General features: G+C 41.6%; 1 protein-coding gene across 3 annotated transcripts in view; it reads left to right on the forward strand.

Annotated features, from left to right (window-relative positions):
- The first annotated feature begins 1,520 nt into the window (after nt 1-1,520).
- acox3 (acyl-CoA oxidase 3, pristanoyl) overlaps nt 1,521-24,190 on the forward strand; it is a 78,089-nt gene continuing 55,419 nt past the window's right edge. Inside the window, exons 1-3 of one of the 3 annotated variants that reach the window (XM_079695268.1) lie at nt 1,521-1,643; nt 3,001-3,111; nt 4,331-4,478. In XM_079695268.1, coding sequence (XP_079551394.1) covers nt 4,359-4,478 — 120 coding nt within the window. In that variant the 5' untranslated portion in view covers nt 1,521-1,643; nt 3,001-3,111; nt 4,331-4,358. Of the gene's footprint in view, nt 1,644-1,930; nt 2,674-3,000; nt 3,132-4,330; nt 4,479-24,190 lie in introns of those variants that run through there. The other 2 variants (XM_079695267.1, XM_079695266.1) reach the window with 2 other exon arrangements.

Here is a 24,190-nt window from a genome sequence, read left to right on the forward strand (position 1 = left end):
TTCTGATTCTGATTACATATAACCTGTTGTAGAAACATTTCTTGATGAAATTGATATGAAACAAATGCCATAAATATTGCTGTGACACTGATGTCACATCGGGACATTAACCCTAAACATTCACAGTAAACCCAGAGTGACATATATGCACAATTACAATTACAAATATGATTATGATCTGCTCAGTTAATTTAGCTGATTCAATTATATTTAGTTAACATATTCTTTATTATTCAATTGAAAGTATGTTCAAACAAATGTAAACCAAAACATCATCCTCATTAATGAAGTTATAAATAAGAGTTACTTTACTATATTAAAGCCCAATGTGACATATATGTCACATTTCAGATATTTGACACTAGGAGGGGGTTACTTGTCAGAAATGTGTTCTAGGTGGTCTATTTAGTCTAAATGACATTCCCCTTAATTTCCCCAAAAGTAGAAATGGGTCCGGGTTCTTATGGGTTAAACGTATAGGCTTAAAGGCATAATAGAACTACTGTATTATATGTATTCAACGTTTGCCCCGCTGGACTTACTTTTATGTGGTTGACTTTTACTGTGACATATCAGCATAGCCACGGAAGATAGTTTGTGTGTTTCATTCCCATGCATCAAGGTTATTTTCATGTATGTAATTGTTTTTCCTGCACAGTGTAGAGCAGGGGTCACCAACCTTTTTTAGGACGAGGGCTACTTTAAAAAAATAAAGCAAGTCGGGGGCTACTTTTACTCCTCTTTTTTTTGTTTTTTGCAGTGTATATATTTAGCAGATTTTAACATTATTATATGCTTACCTTTAACCTTTGTGTGCTGTTTGGGTCTGTGGGACCCGTTTTCAGTGTTTACCTCACATCCTCCAGGGGAATTTTTTTTAAACGTTGAAGTGAAATGCATCAATCTGGAGCACAAAATGAATTGATGGATACAGCTCTCAACACTCATATGAAAGGGAGCTGTATACTTTTCAATAATCCAAACATCTTTAGGATATGATCACAACCAATAACAAATCATTTCAACTTGTTTATTCTTATCTTATGTTACTTAGTTAGCATTCTATCTTTTCATTTATGCATATTTGACTAATCACTCCCCTTTTAAACGGTTTTTTTAAAGGAAATTACGCCATGTGTATGTGTGCGTCAAGTGCAATAAATATATATGCAAGTTGCAACACACACACAGTAAAACTCTGCCCCTCATGTGTGGTATCGGCTGGCATGATAGGCTGTTCAATGGGGCTGATGTGTAGATTCTGCCAGAAGGAAAATCAGCGGGGAGGTGCCACATTGCTTTTCTTCCCGACTGCAACGCTGGTCCCGCAAATCAAGCAAGAACGTGATTGGTCGATATTCATTGTGGGGGTGGGGGGAGGAGGGGTGTTAGATAGACATAGAGTTGTAGTAAGTAGATAGGGTTCGCTATGATTGAGGTTTCGTTTATGCATAGGGTAGATTCTTTTAATTACATTTCCTTTTTTGTTTTGAGTATTTTATACATTTTGGATTTGCTTGGCGAGCTATTTTTAGAACATGCCCGGCGGGCGACTCACGTTGCCCCTGCGTGCGACTAAGTGCCCGCGGGCACCGTGTCGGCTACCCCTGGTGTAGAGTCTTGTTGTGATGAGAGGGATACAGGTATTTCATCAAAAAAACGTGCTCTCTGGAGAATAGCTACAGAATTGATATCACAATTTAATCGGAGCTGATCACAACTTGTCATGAGTGATCCAGTCATGTCGATGAGCGTTTGTGAATAAACAACTTGTGTTTTACTTTTAGGCTGTCTGAAGGTATGGACAGCTATCAAAGCTACTATACATCACATTAAGAACGATGTACAAATGAAAATCGGAAACAAATATATAATTTAAATGATTTATTCAAGTTTGCAATATTTTGAACAGGCATCTACACAGTCACCTACTTTGTAATGTTCGATACCTCCCTGTAAGCGTCACGATATCGACCTCTCCCCCACAACCTCACATACGAGTAATGAATGTGCATCAAAGTGATCCTATGGAGACAGATATAGCAAAAGATGAACGTAAACGACAAACGAGGCGATCGGCATGTTTCTTTCCTGGTAAATCAACAATGGGTCCTCAATGTACACGCCCCGGATTCCTATGACAAAAATAATAGAATGTCGCCAGTTGTCATGACTCCATTTATACTGCAACACCTGTATGTTCTGGCATTTGAAACAAGACCATTCGTCACACCGTTCGCACTGTATAAGCTCTTTTTCCCCAGTGTCACATTTAGCACACTTATCATCCTTGTTTATAGTTTCAGTTGTTCCACTCCTTCCTTGGCCGTGCTTTATTTCAGTATTATCACCCTTCTTTCCTGTTTCTTTATCCACTTTTTCCTCCGATGTTCGACTTTCAGCATCCACTTCCTCATCCCCGTCCGCAGCAGCAGGCAGATTACGAACGTGCATTCCTGAATGCACGTTCGTAATCCTACGTCACTCCAGTCAATACACACGGTCAGGGGGGCCCAGACAGCAGAGCTGTTTTTTTTGGGGGGGATCGTCCACAAAAACTATCAATTAAATCCAATCTGTTCGTTCTAGGTCGAAAAAACCTCCAAACAATTGTCGCGCGCTGTCAGCTGTCGTTTCCTCCGTGGTGTCACCGCAGAGATGCGTCCACACAAGGCGAGTGTCTCCCGGCTTTAGGGCAGGCTACATTTTTAGTTTGGCAACATTTAGCAAATAATACGAAGGAACCTTGTCATGAAAAATTGATCGATAAAGAGAAACCATGAAAAACTGAAGTAATTGGACCGGAAACGCGATTCAGGCTAAAGCGTTTTAGCAACTCGGTCTTTCACGCTGAAATACAGACACAGTTTTAACGGCTTGAATGTACAGAACAGTACTTTTTGCACATTTATTTTATACAAAAAGAAACACACGTTTGTATTCTTATTCTGAAGGTTCACATTCAATAACCGTGTGAACATGGTGCTTTTATTTTGAAAGGTACATTCAGGAAACGGTGTTGTTATGCTAGCATGGCTGCATAAAGGTTACACAGCTACTGTCACACTAGTTGTATAACAGCGGAAGAAACGAGTGGGCGACGTTAACAGGGTAAGCTGACAGAACTGAAGGTAAGACATAGCTACACAAATTATTATGTAAACTATTGACTAATTCTTCAGTTATTCCGCTGTAGCGCTGTGACTACATTGGAACAACACATTGTGTAAGGTAATAGTGGAGAAACACTACCGAGTCAGGGCTGTCAGATAACTTAACAGTAACAACCTATACTTTAATATGTTGGCTATTCTGGGACAGTGGGAAATGGCAGGGTTTAATAACAGTCACCTTTTTTACCATCGTCCAGTGAAACAGCGTCCAGAGACTTTGAACTGAGCAGCTCAACTGAATCTATATGGTGTTTTACAGAGGTGGGAGAAGTACCAGAGTGTAGGAATACTCTGTTAAAAGTACATTTCTTGCATGTTATCCATGTAAAAGTAGAAAAGTATTATCATCAAAATATAGTGAAAGTAGCGACAGTAAAAGTAGTCGTTGTGCAGATTGGTCCATTTCAGAATAATATATATGATATGTTTTATAATGATTGATCATGAAAGTGTTCTCAAAGCTGGTAAAGGTGCAGCTAGTTTGAATGACTTTGTATACTGCAGGGTAGCTTGTGAATTTACTACAGGTGGAACTAAAGTCTGATTTAACACTTGATTATATTTCACATCATTCATCCACATCTGTGAAATAACTAAAGGTATTAAATACTTGTAGTGGAGTAAAATTACAACATTCACCTATTGCCTTTACAAAGTAGCAACAATATTGAAATAATAAAGTAAAGTACCTCAAAATTGTACTTGGCTAAATGTACTTAGTTACCTGACACCACTGAATCTAATTATTGTTTAAGTTTAGTTTAACTGGAACTATGATTCCAGTGGTGGAAGAAGTACTCAGATGTATTTCTTAAGAAAAAGTAGCAATACTACATGTTATATGTACTTTGTCCTAATTAAAAAGTCCTGCATTCAAAATCTTACTTTAGTAAAAGTAAAAGAGTATTGGCATACAAATTAAACACTTAAAATACCAAAAATACCGTATTGGCCATTTTCAGAATTGTATACTGAGTTACTATTATGATTATTTACGTGTTTTCATCACAACTGGTAAAGGTAGAGCTCATTTGAGTGACGTATGAGCTAAATTAATGAAGTTCTTGAAACTAAATGTCAACAAAGAGACACAGTAGTGGTGGAACAGTTATTGCAATGATGAGAAACCAATTACTTGTTTTTTCCCCTTTTTAAAGTGGATATTGTCAGCCTGATTATAACAAGATGGCTCATGAAGTGGCTGACCTCCCCAGTGGCCCGCTGGATGTGTACAGGAAGAAATCCTCTTTCAACTGGAAGGACATGCTCTTCTTCTTGGAGGGAGAGGAGATCGTGGCATTCAAGGTACTGTGTAGCTGTCAGCTTCTACATCTCTCTGTAGAAAAGATCTTCATGTACCAGTCCCTATTATCATCTTAGAGGTACTCTATGCCAGCGGTCTTCAAAGTGTGAGGCGCGCCTCCCCTGGGGGCACCAGAGAGCTTCAGGGGAGGCGCAGCGTGAGAAAAAAAATAACGAAAAAAAGATGAGTAAAGTGACACGTGCACGCTTTTGGCTGTCTGGGGAGACCGAGTTCCCCCACCTCGCCAAAAAGTGCTCATTCCCTTCAGCTCCACCTACCTGTGTGAGTGCGGGTTTTCCGCATTGACTTTGATCAAAAGCAAGTGCCGGTCAAGGCTGCAGCCAGAGTATGATCTGCGTTTATTCCTGTGTTCATCAAAGACGCAGACTCATTGTTCCCACTAAAGTAGGGCTGAGTGTAATAAGGAGGCAAAGTTGACGTTCAGTGTGTTGCCGGGAGCATATAAGGATGTATCCACGATGTTGAAAATGTTAAAAATGTTTAAAAAAATATGTGTTGAGAACACGGCGTGCGAAAATATAAGGGTAGTGCTGCAGCTAGATTTGCCTGTCCTCTGTGAGAAGGTGTCGGCGACTGACATGCAAGGAAGAACGGCTGTCCACGGTGGGCTGTTCCAACTTTAACAACTTTATTAACTTCCAGGGCAGTGAATTGAACATGCAATTGTAATTGGGTATGTGGTATATTTTCATGCACGCATGTCAGAGTTCCCGTTAGAAAAAATGTGTGCCGGTCACCCTGTCCGTTAGGATTTAAATCTTCCGGACAAATTGTAAATTTCCCGGTCAAAGGTCTTCTTTGTTATTCATTGAGCTTTAAAACAAATTGATAACAACTCTATAAGGATGAAATAATCAAGGCATTCAGATGTATCTTTTATTGAAAAGTGACTTTTAATAAAAGTTCAAACAAGTTCTGCCAATATCGTGCGTAACGGAAAATAAATAAATATAGCCTATATTACGCAAGCCATAATATAATAAACAAAAAACCCATGTTCTTCAGCATTAGGCCTACATATAGTCGGATAAAATAAAACATAATGATTATTATTTGTTCACAAACTAAAAGAGTATAGGCCTGTCGTGAGCATTTTAATAAAGGCTCGCAGCTGCCAACTTGTTATCAAATAGCCTTTAAACAAATTGTAACACGCATGTTCCACAACACACAAACTGAACAACACCCAATTGTACGATCCCTACCAGTGTCCTTGCGATCTTGTTATAACAACAAGTGCACGTTACTGATGCGATATGGTTGAGACCATTCGGGCTTATTCTAGAGGGGTGCAAGGAATAGTCCAAGTAGTGGGGGAGTTTTATACAATATGTTTAAAACATAAAGGCAAGGCAAGGCAAGTTTATTTATATAGCACCTTTCAACACAAGGCAATTCAAGGTGCTTTACAAAAATGAAAGACGTGTCATGGTAAGCGTAAAGTAATACAGACGGTTACTTTATTCAGGCTTGTACTCTCCATCTCATTTGGGAGTAGCATGACCAGTTGTCCCCACATCCGGTCTCATACATCCTGTTAGCTCTATCACAATAAAAGCATAACAGCTAACACCACATCTCCCTTTCTTAAGAAAACAGAACAGACTGTCACATTTATATACTGTGACTCAGAAAATGCAAAATCAGGTGATAAACTGATAACTCTGCAAGAACCTCAGAACATGTCATGACACTTCTTTCTGTACAATCACATAGCTATTTACTCAAAAATATAACATTGCACTCTTAAGGCTTCTGATGAAAAATAACAAAAACAACCACTGAGTCAGGCAATATATTTGTGAGCATAAGTGATCTAAACATCAAAACAAAAAATTATTCAACATTCTTCCCTTTTCACATCGTCTTTTTTTTTTCACATTCATTTGTCTCCCCCCCCAGTTCACAAGTCCAGTCTGTGAGGTTTTACCACCACTCTGCCATACCTAGTGGTAGGACCGTGTGTGTGTGTACAGACAGGTGTGTGCCCCTTGGGAGTCTGTGTTGGTGACTCAGGGCGTTCTGGAGAACCCAGTGTAGGCTCACCTGGTTGGGGTGGTGTGCTGGGTGTTGGAGTGTGAGCTGTGTGTGGTACAGTCTCTGGAAAAGGGAAAAGATGGTGTCTGTTCCGCCCGATGGTGCCTGAAGGCCCGTCCACTATGTAGGAACGTGGAGCTGAGTGCGACGAAACCACTGTGCCTTGAGACTTTGTATCTGTAATCCACACTGGCTGACCTGGTGTGAGCTGACTTAGATCTCTCACACGGTGCCTTTTGTTGAAATTTGCAGTGTCCTTCACCCTCCTCTCCCTTTCTTTAGCTGCCACAACAGTGCTGTCTGGAAGCTCTGGGGTGAGTAGAGAGGGATGCTTGGGCACTGGAGTGCGCAGTCTCCTGCCCATGAGGAGCTGGGCAGGACTGTAGCCATTAGCAAGTGGTGTAGCTCTATAGGCCAACAGAGCCAGATACGGATCCTTAGCTTTCTTTAGCAGCTGTTTCACAGTCTGAACGTGACGTTCCGCCTCCCCGTTACTCTGAGCGAACCTAGGGCTACTAGTGACATGTTTGAACCCGTAGGCTACTGCAAAGTCCTTGAACTGTTGACTGGAGTACTGGGGGCCATTGTCACTAAAAAAATTATCTGGGACCCCACTTCTAGAGAATATTGATTTGAGATGCCCAATAACATCCTGAGATCGTGTGGGAGTTAGTTTGGCAATCTCTACATACCTAGAGTAGTAGTCTACTACTAGTAGGTAGTTTTCATTGTTGAGTGTGAATAAATCAGAACCTACTTTTTCCCCATGGTCTCTCTGGGAGCTCACTGGACATTAATGGCTCCACAGGATTGCCACGCTCTTTGATGCATGTTTTGCAATTTCTCACCAGCTCGTTTAGTTGGCCGCTCAAGCCAGGCCACCATACCGTCTCTCTGGCCCACTCTCTGCACCTGGTCATCCCCTGATGTCCCTCGTGTAGTGCATCGAGGACAGTGTTGCGCATCGCTGTGGGAATGACTAGTCTGGAGCCCATGAGCAGGAGTCCATTATGTACAGTAAGTACAGCTCTATCAGGCCAGTAAGCTTTAAATGGACCTGTGAGCTGGCTGCGGTCAGGCCATCCTCTCTGACAGTATGACATGACCTCCGAGCAAACACTGTCTTCCTGCAGTCGCTCTCTCAGTTGTGCCATGTATGTTGAGCTGGCGGGCATGCTATTGATGATTTCATCCACCTAGATGTTTGTGTCTTCCATTAAGTCGTTGTCTGTCAGTTTTGAACTTGAGTTTTGACTGACAGGTGAGCGTGAGAGAGTGTCGGCTGTAAACAGGGCTTTGCCAGGTGTGTGTGGGATTGTGTAACTGTACCTCATGAGTCTGAGTCGAAACCGCTGGATCCTGGGAGGAAGCTCAGTTAGTGCCTGGTGACCTAGCAGGCTGACAAGTGGCTTGTGGTCAGTTTCCATGGCAAAATGTCTCCCAATTAGGAAGTCTCTAAAACGCTCGCACCCTCATGTCAATCCTTGCGCCTCCTTCTCCACCTGGGTGTACCTCTGTTCTGTCTCTATCATAGAGCGCGATGCGTACGCGACTGGTTTCCACTGCTCTCCCTCCTTCTGTAGGAGGACCGCACCCAGTCCGTAGGAAGAGGTATCCGCAGACAGTTTCAGCTCTTTGTTGGGGTCGTAAAGCGTCAGCACTGGAGGTGATGTGAGATAATTTTTCAGCTGGTCAAACGCTTTCTGTTGTGCACAGCCCAGACCCACTGATACTTCTTTGAGAGAAGGTCTCTCAGCGGCTTGTCCTTTTCGGCTAGACCTGGAATGTATTTTCCCAGCTGGTTTAACATTCCCAGGAAACTGCAAACCTCTCCTGTGTTGGACGGCTCTCTCATGGACATGACAGCCTTTACCTTGTCTGGGTCTGGCTGCGCACCGTCAGCTGACAGAATATGACCTAGGAACTTGACTTCACGTTTGCTTAGCTCACACTTCTCCATGTTTAGTGTGACCCCGGCGTCTTGGAGCTTGTTGAGGACAGTGTGTAGTCTGATGTCGTTCTGCTGTTGATCTCTCCCCCAGATGAGGACATCATCCATGTGACATACAACCCCCTGCAGCCCGTCGATAATCATTGACATGCGCCGCTGAAAATCTTCTTGGGCTGACGCTATGCCGAAGGGCAGTCTGTTAAAGTAAAAGCGCCCAAAGGGAGTTATGAACGTTGTGTACAGTGACGACTCGGGGGATAATGGAATCGGCCAAAATCCTCTGTTGGCATCTAACTTGCTGAAGATCTGGGCTCCTGCCAGAGATCAAATTGTCTGCTCAACTGAAGGCAATATGTATTTCTCTCTGCGAACTGCTTCGTTGAGGCGGGTGAGGTCGACGCAGATGCGCACTGAGCCAGTCTTTGTAGGCACCGGAACCATGTCCGAACACCAGTCGGTCGGCTCTTCAACTCTGGAGATGACCCCATGTCCTCCATTTTTTTGAGCTCCTCTTTCACTTTGTCGAGTAGAGTGATGGGGACCCGTCTAGGTGTGGCCAGGGAATAGGGAATAGCGTCTGGCCTGAGTTTAATAGTGTATGGCTGCTGCATCATACATAAACCCTGACACAACTTTGGGTAGGACTCTTCCATCTCTGACTTGTCTACTCTGTAGACTAGTTTAAGCTTTACACTTGCTGGTCTGCTTAACAAGGCTATGTTTAAGTCATTGACAATGTAAACATCCTCCTGTATCACCTGCTCTCCTTTGCATAGTGACTCTCTGTATCTGCCTAAAACAGATAGAAGCATGTGACCTGGGCAGTGGTCTGTCAGGCTTAGCTAAAGTGTTGCTCTCAGCAATGGCATAGTAGGTCTGGGCTGGAATAACTGAGACATCAGCTCCTGTGTCTATCTTAAACCTGACCTTATGGTCCCTTATAGTCAAATCAGCATACCATGGGTCTAAACCTGCATCTACTGAGCCTAGGAACAAGGAAGTGTTGTCGTCGTCGTCGTCGTCGTCGTCGTCGTCGTCGTCGTCGTCGTCGTCGTCGTCGTCGTCATCATCATCGCAACTTTCTGTTTCTACAGCATGTACTGCTTTGGTAGATTTACATACTTTACTGTAATGACCTCTCTTTCCACATGCATGACATGTCACCTCTCTGGCTGGGCACTGTGCATTTGCATGACCAGGGGACTTTCCACATCTGTAGCATGACTGGCAATCAGATGATGGCTGTGGTTTTGTTGATGGGTGCATTGGTTGATGAGGGGACTTTGGGGTGAATGGGTTTTGTCTTTTGCCTTTTGTTACTGCATCTATGTCCATTCTACCCCCTCCTCTGAGGTCTGTTTGCTGCCTTTTAATCACTTCGGACTGTCTGGCCATATTGACTGCTTTTTCGAGCGTCAAATCCTTGTCTAACTGCATCCTCTCAGCTAGACTGGTGTCTCTCAACCCCACTACGAGCCGGTCTCTTATTAACCCGTCGCGGAGTGCTCCGTATTTGCAGTTTTCTGCTAGGGAATACAATGCAATAATGAAAGCGTCTTCAGCCTCGTTTGGTTGCTGCACTCTCTGATTGAATCTTGCCCTCTCATATATCCCGTTCTTTCTAGGCACAAAGTACGTTTCAAGTGTGGCTTTTACCGAAGTGTACTGCTGTCTCTGTACGTCGGATAAATCATGACCCCGTAGGATGTCGTCTGCTTCATCCCCCATGCAGTAGATTAGCGTGTTCACCTGGTTAGCTTCCGTGCTAAGATGGAGGTTGCTGGCCAGTCTGAATCTCTCTAACCTGCATATCCATCGCTCCCAGTTCTGAGACTTTGCAAAGTCGAATGCTTCAGGTGGTTGAATGGTGAACGTAGCGCTCGGAGGAGCGTTAGTATTAGCCTGTAGCTGGGGAGGTTGTGGAGGCTGTGCAGCCGGTGCGGCTGCAGCTCCGCCGTCGTCTAACATCTCGCCGCTTGCAGATGTTAACTTTCCACAACTCTCTTTCCAACTTCAACCTAGCTCTTTACCGCTGCCCACGTTCTGACACCATGTCGTGGTATGGCGTAAAGTAATACAGACAGTTTAGAGCATGGTGGTTACTTTATTCAGGCTTGTACTCTCCATCTCATTTGGTAGTAGCATGACCAGTTGTCCCCACATCCGGTCTCATACATCCTGTTAGCTCTATCACAATAAAAGCATAACAGCTAACACCACAATTCAGACAAAGGCATTTAAAAATAGTAAAAGATAATAAAAGAAATATTAAAAGAAAAAAAATACATGAATAAAAAAGTACATGAATAAAAAGTTACAGTGCAGTTTAAGATATGAATAGTTCACACAGAAGTTCCACTTTACTGATGAACAGAACGGCTCAGTTTCAATTACAAGCAGCGAAAAAAAGAAAAGTCTTCAGCCTGGATTTAAAAGTAGTCAGAGTTGCAGCGGACCTGCAGGTTTCTGGGAGTTTGTTCCAGATATTTAGAGCATAATAACTGAACACTGCTTTACCATGTTTAGTTCTGACATAGAGAAAGAAAGCTGACCAGTCCCTGAAGATCTGAGAGATCTGGATGGTTCATCATTTAGCAGGAGGTCAGAAATGTATTTTGGGCCTAAACCATTCAAAGCTTTATAAACCAGCAGCAGTATTTTAAAATCTATTCTTTGACACACAGGAAGCCAGTGTAAAGACTTCAGAACAGGAGTGATGTGATCCACTTTCTTAGTGTTATTGAGGACTCGAGCAGCAGCGTTCTGAATCCGCTGCAGCTTTCTAATAGATTTTTTAGTGAGACCTGTGAAGACACCATTGCAGCAGTTGAGTCTACTGAAGACAAAAGCATGGACAAGTTTTTCCAAATCCTGCTGTGACATTAGTCTTTTAATCCTAGATATGTTCTTTAGGTGATAGTAGGCTGATTTAGTAACTGTTTTAATGTGACTGTTGAAACTCAGGTCAGAGTCCATGATTACACCTAGATTTCTGGCTTTATCTGTTGTTTTGAACATTGCAGACTGAAGCTCAGCACTAACTTTTATACGTTCTGCCCTGGCTCCAAAAACCATTACCTCATTTTTATCTTTGTTTAATTGGAGAAAGTTCTGACACATCCAGTCATTGATTTGTTCAATGCACTTACAGATGTAGCGTTTCATTTCAGACGCCTACCCGTGCGGGTCCGTGATCTGCACGGGGTGGGCCCCTGCTGAAAAGGAAAACCCCCCCCGCAGGACTTGATACGCCCCCTTGACAAATAAATGTAATTTTAATGAAACCAGTGGGAGCCGTGAAAAGCTGCCACACTGGAACTCATGTGAAATAAACAGCTGATAGATCTACAGGTGTCTGATATAGCGGATATTTGTTAAGATCCATATGTCACGGATAGGATCATATTCTGTGCTAAATAAGAGACATGTAATCATTTACAAAACATCACCATGTTTTTATTTAACAAAATAATGTTGTTTAATTCACGTAGGTGTAAGTACAAAACCATCGCTATGTTTTTTCATCAGGAAATGCAGCCTGGCTCAAACAAACGATTTTCAATCATCATCCTCACGATCATTTAATGTATCATATGTTTGCGAATTGAAATGAATGCACTAATACATGTAGTTTAATCCACGTGAGTTTACAACAACAAAAATAATCGCTTTGTTTTTGTATCACATCCGACCGGAGGAAAATGCAGCACGGCTCTCACTACCGATAATCCTAATCCCACGGGCAAACAATAATATGTACAGTGTTAATAGTTTACTGTATTATTAGTGTCTAATATTACTGCTATAACAATCACACATTGAGTTGTTAAAATCAGACCGTTGTTTTTTTTTAAACAGTCTGAATGAAACGGCAGCTCTCAGGTGATCAGGTGTGTGTTTACCAGTGTTGGGACTAACTAGTGGTGTAGTCTACGTGATACGCTGGTATACGCCGTATACCCACTAGAAAATGCCAGTGATTTCCGTATACCCTCTTAAAAATGAGCGATGATACGTAACAACATCATTTTGTGACTGCGCTTTCACGCTTTCGCCCCTTCTGTGTTAATACTTTTGGACGTCTGGGGCTTCCGTCGCCTGTGGCCTGTTGCTAGGCAACAGCAACACAATCTGTTCGGCTCTGACAAACCCCACGTTTCTCTAACGTTATCAGAATTTGATCCGTCCACCATTCAAGTTCGCGGAGCGCTAAACAGGAAGCAAACATGAAACGAAAACAGACGACAATATTTCAATGTTTTCCGAAGTTTTCCCCTATTACCACTACAGAAGAAGAGCCAGGTCAGGCGGCTGTCCTAAAGGTGACAGAGAACGAGCCCGGCGCTACCGCAAATTTACCCGGTAAGTGAAATTAGCATGGTTATCATTAACGTAGCTAACTAGCTAGCTAACCTGATCAACCTTAGTGTGGTGGATCAATGGAAGAGAAAGAGAGAGAGAGTGTGTGTGTGTGTGTGTGTGTGTGTGTGTGTGTGTGTGTGTGTGTGTGTGTGTGTGTGTGTGTGTGTGTGTGTGTGTGTGTGTGTGTGTGTGTGTGTGTGTGTGTGTGTGTGTGTGTGTGTGTGTGTGTGTGTGTGTGTGTGTGTGTGTGTGTGTGTGTGTGTGTGTGTGTGTGTGTGTGTGTGTGTGTGTGTGTGTGTGTGTGTGTGTGTGTGTGTGTGTGTGTGTGTGTGTGTGTGTGTGTGTGTGCGTGCGCAGTCATAAACAGAACACAATGTTTATAGTATCTCCTTGTTTCGGACACAGATGAGAGCTCCTGGCCAGCCTTGTGGACTGAAAGTCAGGCTATGGAATTTAAGAACAGGCATCCTTGGTTAGAGTGGAGGGACAGAAAGTTAGGTAAATGTCAGCACACATGCAAAGGAAAGCTGATCTAAACAACATAAATTCATAAAGTCAATGACTATGCAAATGAGAGTTAATTCATGGTCATGTTAAAAGTGCATTTAAAACATTTGCACCATTACATTACTATATGTTAGTTATCAGTAGTTGTCAAATAATTAGCTATTGAAAAAGTGGAACATGTTTCTCCTTTTATCTGCTTTTCATGCATTTGTTAGCCATGATGTAAATATCGTGAGCAGTTTATTAAATACTTTTGAGTAAATCTTGGATCTTTTCTGCAGATGTTATTGGTACAAACTTGTATCATGGTTTTGTTTATTTCCAGGTTGTCCTCTTTGCAGCGCTACAAAATCAACCGGTGTCCTCACAGAACAACGAGTGTCTATGTCTGAGGAGTGGGTGCACTTTAAGATCCAGTCCTCAGATTCAAGCAGATCAACTTCTCTGGCCTCTTTGAGAAACAAGATTAGACGACATGAGACGTCCAGAGCACACAAAATAGCCCAGGAGCTCACGGAGAAGGGTGGACAGGATTTAGTGGGAAATTTGGTGAGAGCTGTGTCAGAGACTGTGTTTGCAGAGACAGATTCTGTATTCAGTAGGGCATAACGCGAAACCCGCAGGTCCCCAGGACCCGCAGGTTCACGTATCTAACAGATATTCCCCACTCAGCGAGACACCCGCTGAGAAGCCAACTCTGGTTATTGGTAGCTCTATTATGAGACACGTGAATTTAGAGACCGAAGCCTCCACAGTCACATGCATTCCGGGGGCCAGAACGGGCGACGTTGAGGCGCATCTTAGACTGCTGGCTAAAAATAAACGTAAATACAGTAGGATTGTTATTCACGTCGGTGGTAATGATGTTCGTTTACGCCAATCAGAATGCACCAAACTTAATGTGGCGTCGGTGTGTAGTTATGCTAAAACAATGTCGGACACCGTAATCTTCTCTGGTCCCCTCCCCAATCTGATCAATGATGACATGTATAGCCGCATGTCATTATTTCAGCGCTGGTTGTCTTGGTGGTGCCCAGCAAACAATGTGGGCTTCGTAAATAATTGGACAGCCTTCTGGGGAAAACCTGGTCTGATTAAGAGAGACAGCATTCATCCTACTTTGGAAGGTGCAAATCTCATTTCGGCAAACATTTCAGGGCTTTGTGGACTTAATCCATGACAAACTGGAGTTGAGACCAGGAGGCAGAGTCGCAGTCTTACACGCTTCTCTGCGCTCTCTCCTAGGCAGTCATCCATAGGAATCCCGAACCCAATAAAATACCCAATATTAACGGTGTGTGTGTCTGCCCAAGGACAATTTAAGGTAAAACCTAATAGAGGTGTCATACATAATAACCTAATAAAAGTAAATGTAACAACTACTACAGTGCAACAAAACAGGAAGATTAAATGTGGTCTCTTAAACATAAGATCTCTAGCATCTAAAGCAATATTGGTAAATGATTTAATATCAGATTATAATATTGATATATGCTGTCTCACTGAAACTTGGTTGAGACATGAAGAATATGTCAGCATAAATGAGGCCACTCCACCCAGCCATATCAATACTCATATTGCCGAGGCACGGGCCGAGGAGGTGAAGTTGCAGCAATCTTTGACTCAAGTTTACTTATCAATACTAAACAACAATTTAATTATACCTCCTTTGAAAGCCTCGTTTTTAGTCTTACACATCCGACCTGGAAAACTTTGCAGCCAATCTTATTTGTTACAGTGTACCGTGCACCAGGTCCTTATTCAGAAAGAGTTTTTATCAACTTTGGTACTTAAAACAGATGAAGTAATTATCGTAGGTGACTTTAATATTCATGTTGACGATGATAAAAATAGCCTTACTGTTGCATTTAACTCTATATTAGATTCTGTTGGTTTCTGTCAGAGTGTAAATAAACCAACCCACTGCTATAATCACACTCTCGACCTTGTTCTGACTTATGGTATTGAAATTGAGCAACTATTAGTCGAACCGCATAATCCTGCTTTATCCGACCATTTCTTAGTAACTTTTGAAGTACTGTTACTAGACTACAAAGCATTAGCCAAAAGCTCCTGCAGCAGAAACCTATCTGTTAGTGCTATAGCCAAATTTAAGGAAGAGATCCCACCAATACTTAACTCGATAGCATGTCTGAATGTAAGGGAGGAAACTTATACAAAATGTACACCACCCCAAATTGATCATGTTGTTGATAGTGCTACAGATGCGCTGCGAATAAAATTAGACTCTGTTGCTCCTTTGAAAAAGAAGAAAATAAAACAACATAGATTAGCTCCATGGCATAATGCCGAAATCCGCAAAATAAAGCAAAAGTCGAGACAACTTGAAAGGATGTGGCGTTCCACTAAACTTGAAGAATCTCGTTTAATTTGGCATATTACTCTCAATGAATATAAGAAAGCACTGCGTAAAGCGAGAGCAGCCTACTACTCTTCATTAATAGATGAGAATAAGAATAATGCAAGATTTCTTTTCAGCACTGTAGCCAGGCTGACAGAGAGCCACAGCTCGACTGAGCCTTCTATTCCCATAGCACTCAGTAGTAATGATTTTATGTGCTTTTTTAACGATAAAATTGTTACTCTTAGAAACAAAATCAATGACCTCTTGCCTTTGACCAGTATAGTATTATCAACAGCTCCCGGAAACGTAAGTTCTAATATTACACTAGATAGTAAACTAGAATGCTTTTCAGCCATAAACCTTGAACAATTAAATTCAATGATTCTCTCCTCTAAACCATCAACGTGTATCTTAGACCCGACTCCCACTAAGTTGTTAAAATAAGTTTTTCCATTAATTAGCACTTCTTTATTAAATATTATGAATATGTCTTTATTATCAGGCTATGTTCCACAATCATTCAAAGTAGCAGCGATAAAACCACTTCTTAAAAAGCACAACCTTGATCCAGAGGATTTAGCCAATTATAGACCTATTTCTAATCTTCCGTTCCTCTCAAAAATTCTTGAGAAAGCAGTCGTAAAACAGCTGTGTGATTACTTAAAAAACTATGACTTATTTGAAGATTTTCAGTCTGGCTTTAGAACACAACATAGCACAGAGACAGCTCTGGTTAAAGTCACAAATGACATTCTAATAGCCTCAGACAAGGGACTTGTCTCTATTCTTGTCTTGCTCGATCTTAGTGCTGAATTTGATACTATCGACCATGATATCCTATTGCAAAGACTAGAGCACTTTGTTGGCATACAGGGAACTGCTTTAGGCTGGTTTAGGTCCTATCTATCTGAACGCTCTCAGTTTGTACGTGTCAACGATGAATCTTCCATGCAAACCAAAGTTAGCCATGGAGTGCCACAGGGCTCAGTGCTTGGACCTATTTTGTTTACACTATATATGCTTCCGTTTGGCAATATTATAAGGAATCATTCTGTAAACTTTCATTGTTATGCGGATGATACTCAAGTATATTTATCAATCAAGCCTGATGAAATTAATCATCTAAATAAAATTCAAGACTCCCTCAAGGACTTAAAAAACGTGGATGACCTTACATTTTTTGATGTTAAACACGACCAAAAATGAAGTTATTGTACTTGGCCCGAAGAATCTACGAAACAAATTAGCTAAAGATGTACTAACTACGGATGGCATTAATTTGGCCTCCAGTGAGAATGTAAGGGATCTTGGTGTTATATTTGATCAGGATTTATCCTTTAACACCCACATAAAATCAATTTCAAGGACTGCCTACTTCCATCTACGTAACATTGCAAAAATCAGGCATATCTTGCCTCAAAACGATGCAGAGAAACTAGTCCATGCATTTGTTACTTTGAGGCTGGATTATTGTAACTCCTTATTATCAGGGTGTACAAAGAAGTCAGTCAAGTTGCTTCAGTTGATTCAAAATGCTGCAGCTCGTGTACTAACCAGAGTTAGGAAAAGGGACCACATTACTCCTGTTCTGGCTGCCTTACACTGGCTCCCTATAGAACACAGGATAGAATTTAAAATTCTTCTTCTCGCCTACAAAGCCCTTAATGGGCAGGCGCCATCTTACCTTAAAGCACTCATTATACCCTACTGTCCTACTAGGGCATTGCGTTCCAAGAATGCAGGGTTGTTGGTTGTTCCTAGAGTCTCTAAAAGTACAATGGGAGCCAGAGCCTTTTCTTATCAAGCTCCACTTTTGTGGAATCAGCTTCCAGTTTGTGTTCGGGCGGCAGACACCCTATCCGTTTTTAAGAGTGCGCTTAAGACCTTCCTTTTTGATAAAGCTTATAGTTAGGGCTGATTAGATTCAGCCCCTAGTTTTGCTGATATAGGCTTAGTTTATCGGGGGACATCTTACTTCTTCCTTCTCTCTGTCTATACCTGTGTACTCTCATGTTCCGATTAACCCAGCTTCCCCAAATTTCTTTCTTTTTGGTGTCTATATACGCCGGGATCCGGAGTCATGGATGATCCTGCGGTCCTGTGTCATGGATCGCGAGTCCTGGATCTTGAGTCGTGGCTGTGGTCCTGGATCATAAGTCCTGGATGGATATCCTCGTGGATTCATCTTCCTATTATACACACACATGCATTTCCAAACATTTGGACTACCTATGTTGCAAATGTATTATCTTTTCAATTTACACACGGCATCTATTGCACGTCTGTCCGTCCTGGGAGAGGGATCCCTCCTCTGTTGCTCTCCCTGAGGTTTCTCCCATTTTTCCCTTTAAACTGTGGGTTTTCTCTGGAAGTTTTTCCTTGTACGATGTGAGGGTCTAAGGACAGAGGGTGTCGTATTGTTATACTGATATTCTGTACAAACTGTGAAGTCCACTGAGACAAATGTAACATTTGTGATATTGGGCTATATAAATAAACATTGATTGATTGATTGAGTAGGGGTGCACCGATTGGGAAATTCTTGGCCGAAACCGATACCGAAAATAGGAAACAGTTAGCCGAAAACCGAATGCCGAAAGGCCGAAAATGATTAATAGAAATATATATATATATATAATGTATATATATATAATGTATACATTTTTACCAATGTTGTTCAGCTACCTGACTCTGGCAAAACTTAACTTAAATAATAATCACTATTATGGGTCCATAAAACATTTATTCAGCACTTTTGAATGCATACAGTACATTAATTCCAAGTCAAGTGCATTTTATTTTCTCTGTAGGATAACTACAACAAAGTGCATTCAGAACAAAGCCAAGGTGCTTTAAAACTGCATAAACATCTAGACCAGTAGGCCTACAACAAAACAGTGTAAATAAAGACTGTAACAGCCAGGCCTTCAACAACAACAAATGCACCTATAAGTGCATGCATACAAATGTGCAAACTGGATAAATCCACATGAATGTAACTATTTACAAATGAAATTACAATTGAATTTCAAGAATCTGTATATAAGGCTGTCTGTCCTCATAAGCAAAGTAGTAAACATTGTATAAAGATACATAAAGTGAAAACTGGATACAAAATCCACAATCAATTACAAATTAAATTACAATTTCAAGAATCTGCAAATAAGGTGGTCTGTCCTCATGAGCAATGTAAACAACATTGTATCATTTAGATACCGAAAGTACAATATCTTGAACACTGTGCTGCTGTCATTTCCCCCTAATGATAACCTGAGATGGTGAATTATAACTCACAATGAAAATTGTTCAGGAAAGTGGGTATAGAGTAGACATGTAGAACTAGATAAGCTTATGATAAGCCAGCCTTGTCTACTTATTAAGGAAAAGTGGGAGGTTCTTTTTAATGAACATTAGCTTCTCTGCTTTATCAGCCATAAGTCTGCTCCTCCTCTCATCAAGCACATGAGAGGCAGCGCTGAACAGTCTCTCGCTGTCAGTGCTTGTGATTTGATCTTACTCCGCATATTTGTCCGGGTGTTTTGATTTCAAGTGGTGGAGTAATCCCGAAGTGATGAAAGTCTTTGCAGTTACACCCCCTCGAGAAATGTCAGCTGAACACGTTTTATAAATCGCAACCCGCGCCTCTTTCTCTGATATTTTTAAATATCTCCAAGCGGCAGACATGTTGGCTGTGAGCCAGCCGCGAGCATGGTCGCGCGCCGTGCTTGTCGCCGCGTTTTGATTACGTCATCACAACAACACGTTAGCTTACCAACGTAACCCTGTTCTCTGACATTCGGTGATATTTTTCGGCCGAAAGCCGAAAGGGCCTTCAGAACAGCATACTATCTTGCGAAGATGAACCAACCTTTTACTGACCATGATAGTCTCATTGAGCTTCAGGAGAAAAATGGTGCCAACATGGGCACTAGTCTGCACTCAAGGTACAGTTCCACAAAAATTGTAGAACACATAGCAAAAGAGATGCAGAAAAAAATAGTTCACAGTATTGTGACGTCTTCAAGCAAGTTGTCTGTTCTCATTGACGAGGCTACATCTATCAGCCACAAATCTGCAATGATTGTCAACTTGAAAGCCTCAGTGGATGGAGCTACTCCTGAATTTTTGTTCCTGGAGCTGGTTGAGCTGGAGAGCCAAAGGGCAAAGGATATAGAAGAAGCTCTGCTGAACTGTTTGGACACTGCAGGCTTCACTGAAGAGTGGCTTCAAAATAACTGGGTCTCATTTGTTTCTGATGGAGCCAGTGTCATGTTAGGCAATAACTCTGGTGTGGCAACCAGGCTGACAGCAAGGTACCCTAACCTCTTCACATGGCACTGCATTAACCACCGTTTGGAACTGGCTGTATCTGATGCTGTGGATGAGGTTCAGGCAGTCAACCACTTCAAAGTGTTCCTTGAGAAGATCCACAATCTCTACAGTCAGTCCAATAAAAATTCACGAGAGCTTCTAGTAGCAGCACAAGAAGTGGGCTCGCAAGTCCTGCAAATTGGCAGAGTTTTAAGTACGCGATGGGTGGCCAGCAGTTTCCGTTCTGTAAAGGCTGTGTGGACATCATATGAAGCACTCAATAGACACTTTGAAAATGCTGCAGGCGACCAAACAAGAAGCAGCAAAAAGAGACAAACTTATAGAGGCCTGGCACGTCGAATGCAAAGCAAGGAATTCCTGTGTGACCTCGGACTCATGTTTGATGCACTGTCTGAACTTGCAAACCTGTCTCAGCAACTCCAGGCCCATTCTGTCACACTCTTGAGAGCAGACCATCTTCTAAAGCGCACCATCAGAGTGCTGGCATCATTCAAAGATACCCAAGGAGAGAAATTAGAGGAGGCACTGACTGCACAAGCGTTGGGACATTTAGGATCTGTTCCCTTGGAGTCAAATGCAAAGCTCACACCAATCAATGCAAAACAATTCCTTCAAAGTCTGATCAACAACTTGGAGAAGCGCCTCTCATTTGATGGTGAAATGCTTCACGATCTCAGTGTTCTGGATACAGGCAACTGGCCATCAACCCCTGGCATACGGCATGATGAGGCACAAGTGAAACGACACTGTAGGCGGTTCAATCTTGGTGAAGAGCCAGCAGTTAATGGTATGAGAGATTTCCTTGAGCACCCAGACAGTGAGCCTGAAAGCTTAAAGCCACTCATACAATGCATGAAGACCATCCCTTGCAGGACTGCTGAGTGTGAAAGGGGCTTCAGTCTCATGAACAATATATGCACAGACAAGAGATCGACACTGTTGTTGTCAAATGTAAGTCATTTGATGATGATCAGCATCAATGGGCCCCCTGTAACACTTTTTGCTTTTTGCTTTTACAACCCTCATTTATTGAGGTGAAGCATATTTGTTAATTGGTTTCTTGTTTGAAGCTAATTTGTCTTGTAGCACTTCAACGATGTTTGCTTGTTCATTTAAGCTGATACAGTACATAGTTTGACAATGATTTATGGAAGATAATAGGGCTTAACAAGTTTGAATAAATATCTAATGCATTGAAAAAGATGTTGAACATTATTATTGTGTGATATTTGTGCAGATCTATGCGAAACAAATATGTTTTTTTAAGTGTAGAATATGATGTGATGGTCAGGACATCTGTAGCATGACCATATTTATTGTATATGACTTGAAAATTGCAGTAGGCCATATTGAGATTTTGATGAATATTTCGATTAATTGTTCAACCCTAGAAGATAAGTGGGCTTTTTCCATCATTGTTCATTCTTTTATTTTTTTTATTGTTAATGTCACTGGTAGTTCAAAGTCACATAAAAATGTCTATAATACATTGACATGTTGATAACACAGTCTCAAAACTAGTCTATGCATTAGTGAGTGTGATGGTGTTCATGAGGTGTCGCTCCGCGATGCGTTGCTCTAGGATCGATGAATACAATTATTACAGTATACCCACTACAAAAAAGTAGACTACACCACTGGGACTAACGTGTTACAAACTAACGCACACAACTACCTTTTGCGGTAACTAATAACGTTACTAGTTAACTATTCCCATTCAGTAACGCCGTTATAGTTACTGTGATTTAAATGGGTTACTGCGTTACGTTATGTGATCCAACTGAACCGAATCTCCCTGCGGATGTAATTTACAGGCGAATACAGCGATGTCCTCTCACAGTACCATGGAAAAGTGAAAGTGACCAGAGAGGAGTGATGATTGGTTAACGCGGGGTAACATTTCAGGGTAAGCCAATCAGAGACAGAGTTGGGCGGGTCTTGCCTTATGGGGAAAATACACAGACACACAAACACTTGCTAAGGCTAACACACACACATACACGGCAACGCCCACCACCAGCACACACACACTATGGCAGATGCAAGTATCAGCGAGAGCAGCAGCGCATTTACAACTTGGAGATATAACAACTATTTTCAATTTGTGGGGATAAAGGACGCACAAAATATTACGGTCAAATGTAAACTGTGTGCAGGACAGAAAGCATTGTCCACATCGAATAACAGCAATGCCGATCTCCTGAAGTTGCCAAAGACCCCACCGTCTCAACCCCCGGCAGTGACCCAGATGGAGCAACACCATCTAAACAGCCAAAACACGATTTTTTAAAATCGCCACATGTCACCCAGAGTCAACTAAACAGATTGATTGCTGAAAATAGTTTGTTTGCCTTCAGTGTCAGTCTGACCGTTTATTATTTATCTAATTGTTACTGCCAAAAGAGTGTAGTTCTTGTTTAATTGTTACACTGCCAAAATAGTGTAGTTGTTGTTAATGTGTACACTGTGGTGATTGACATTATTCACCCACGGATCTATGGGTTGGGGTATTGTTCTGCACGGACATTTTAGTGAACCGGACTTCCTGTTTCCGCCGGTCTTCGCTTCCCGGGCATGAAGTTGTTTACAATGGTTTTCAGATGCTAAATAAAAGTCTAGCTTGTACCTTTGATACCCCGCCTCCGACTCCCATCTCTCGGCACCAAAACACTGCCAAAAGAGTGTAGTTGTTTTTATTTCATATTGCACTACTTGGAACTTGATTGTTGAGGCCACAATAAAGATGCCTGCTTTATTGTTATTGCACAGATTACAGGTACTGAGACAACGAAATGCAGTTTAGCTTCTAACGGTGCAACAAGCAGTAAAGTGAAAAGTAATGTACACAATCTACAGAATAAAATATAGAATTAATTGAATGAGGAATAAACAGTGAGTGGTACAGATGTAGCGATTCTTTTCAGACAGTTTGAAATGCGAGGGCCGTGATTGGTACGTGATCTGCCCTCGCTCAAGGGAAAACCTCCAGCTTGACTTGAGACCGCCCCCGTGATAGATAAATGTAATTATAATGAAGCCAGCTGCAATGGATCATTGATCCACCAGGGGGTGCAGTGGGGTTCCACACTGGAGCTCATGTGAAATAAAGTCAGATACAGTACGCTGGATGTACAGCGGAACTTTGTTAAGATCCGTATGTTACGGATATCATACTACTGTGTTAAATAAGAGACATGTAATCATTTACAAAACATCACCATGTTGTTATTTAACCAAATAATTTTGTTATTCGAAAAAAACGAACGGGAGGAAATGCTGCCCGGCTCTCGATTTTTAATCCTAATTTAATCATCATCCTCACCATGATCATTTATGTTTATGTTCGCCGAATTGACATGAAATCACTGACACATATGAATATACTGTATTCAACTTCATTAAAACGTTATTAACGTGCCTAAACTCAGTAATTCACCAAAAATATGTATATTTTAATGGAGCTTCGTCGGTCGATCAGGATCCCAAAGCGTAGCGGAGGGATCCTCATCTGGATGAAGGGTGTTATTTTCCCCCTAAGGAACAAGTCGCTGCAAATTATCCCGCTTATTACATGGCCACATTCTCAACAAAGTAACGACATGACTCCCAATATTAATTTAAATGCTTTTATGGATTTAGAAAATGTTTTTATTGATTTCAAAAATAGTTGTATGTATTGATTTAAATTGACATGCATCCGCTAAGAAAAATTGTCCGTTGTTACCGTTTTTTAAACAGTCTGAATGAAACGGCAGCTCTCAGCTGCGTATTTACACAACTAATGGCCCATCAACCACAGCTCTCTCCCCCCGTCCCCCCCTGATCTTTCTTCTCCAGCAGCTAAATTAACAGTAGGATACTCTGAGTGACCATAGACTGTATGTGACAAGCTTACAGTTAGTGACGTAACAACACCATAAAAGCTGGTGGGTTGAAAGCAATACAGGAGGTACAAATAACTAGAATAATTGTGATTTATTTATTGTGGCTTTTATGTTTTTAGGTATAAAATGTTATGTAATTCAGGCTTATAGTTCACCCTTCTCTAAAAGCCTTCAACAATGACAATATTCATTGTAATTTAATAAATCCTTCCAACACACATTGTAAAAAATAGCCTACTGTAAGTTAAGAAATCA

The sequence above is a fragment of the Notothenia rossii genome (assembly GCF_949606895.1).
Source record: "Notothenia rossii genome assembly, contig: scaffold_58, whole genome shotgun sequence".
Taxonomy (NCBI): Eukaryota; Metazoa; Chordata; class Actinopteri; order Perciformes; family Nototheniidae; genus Notothenia; species Notothenia rossii.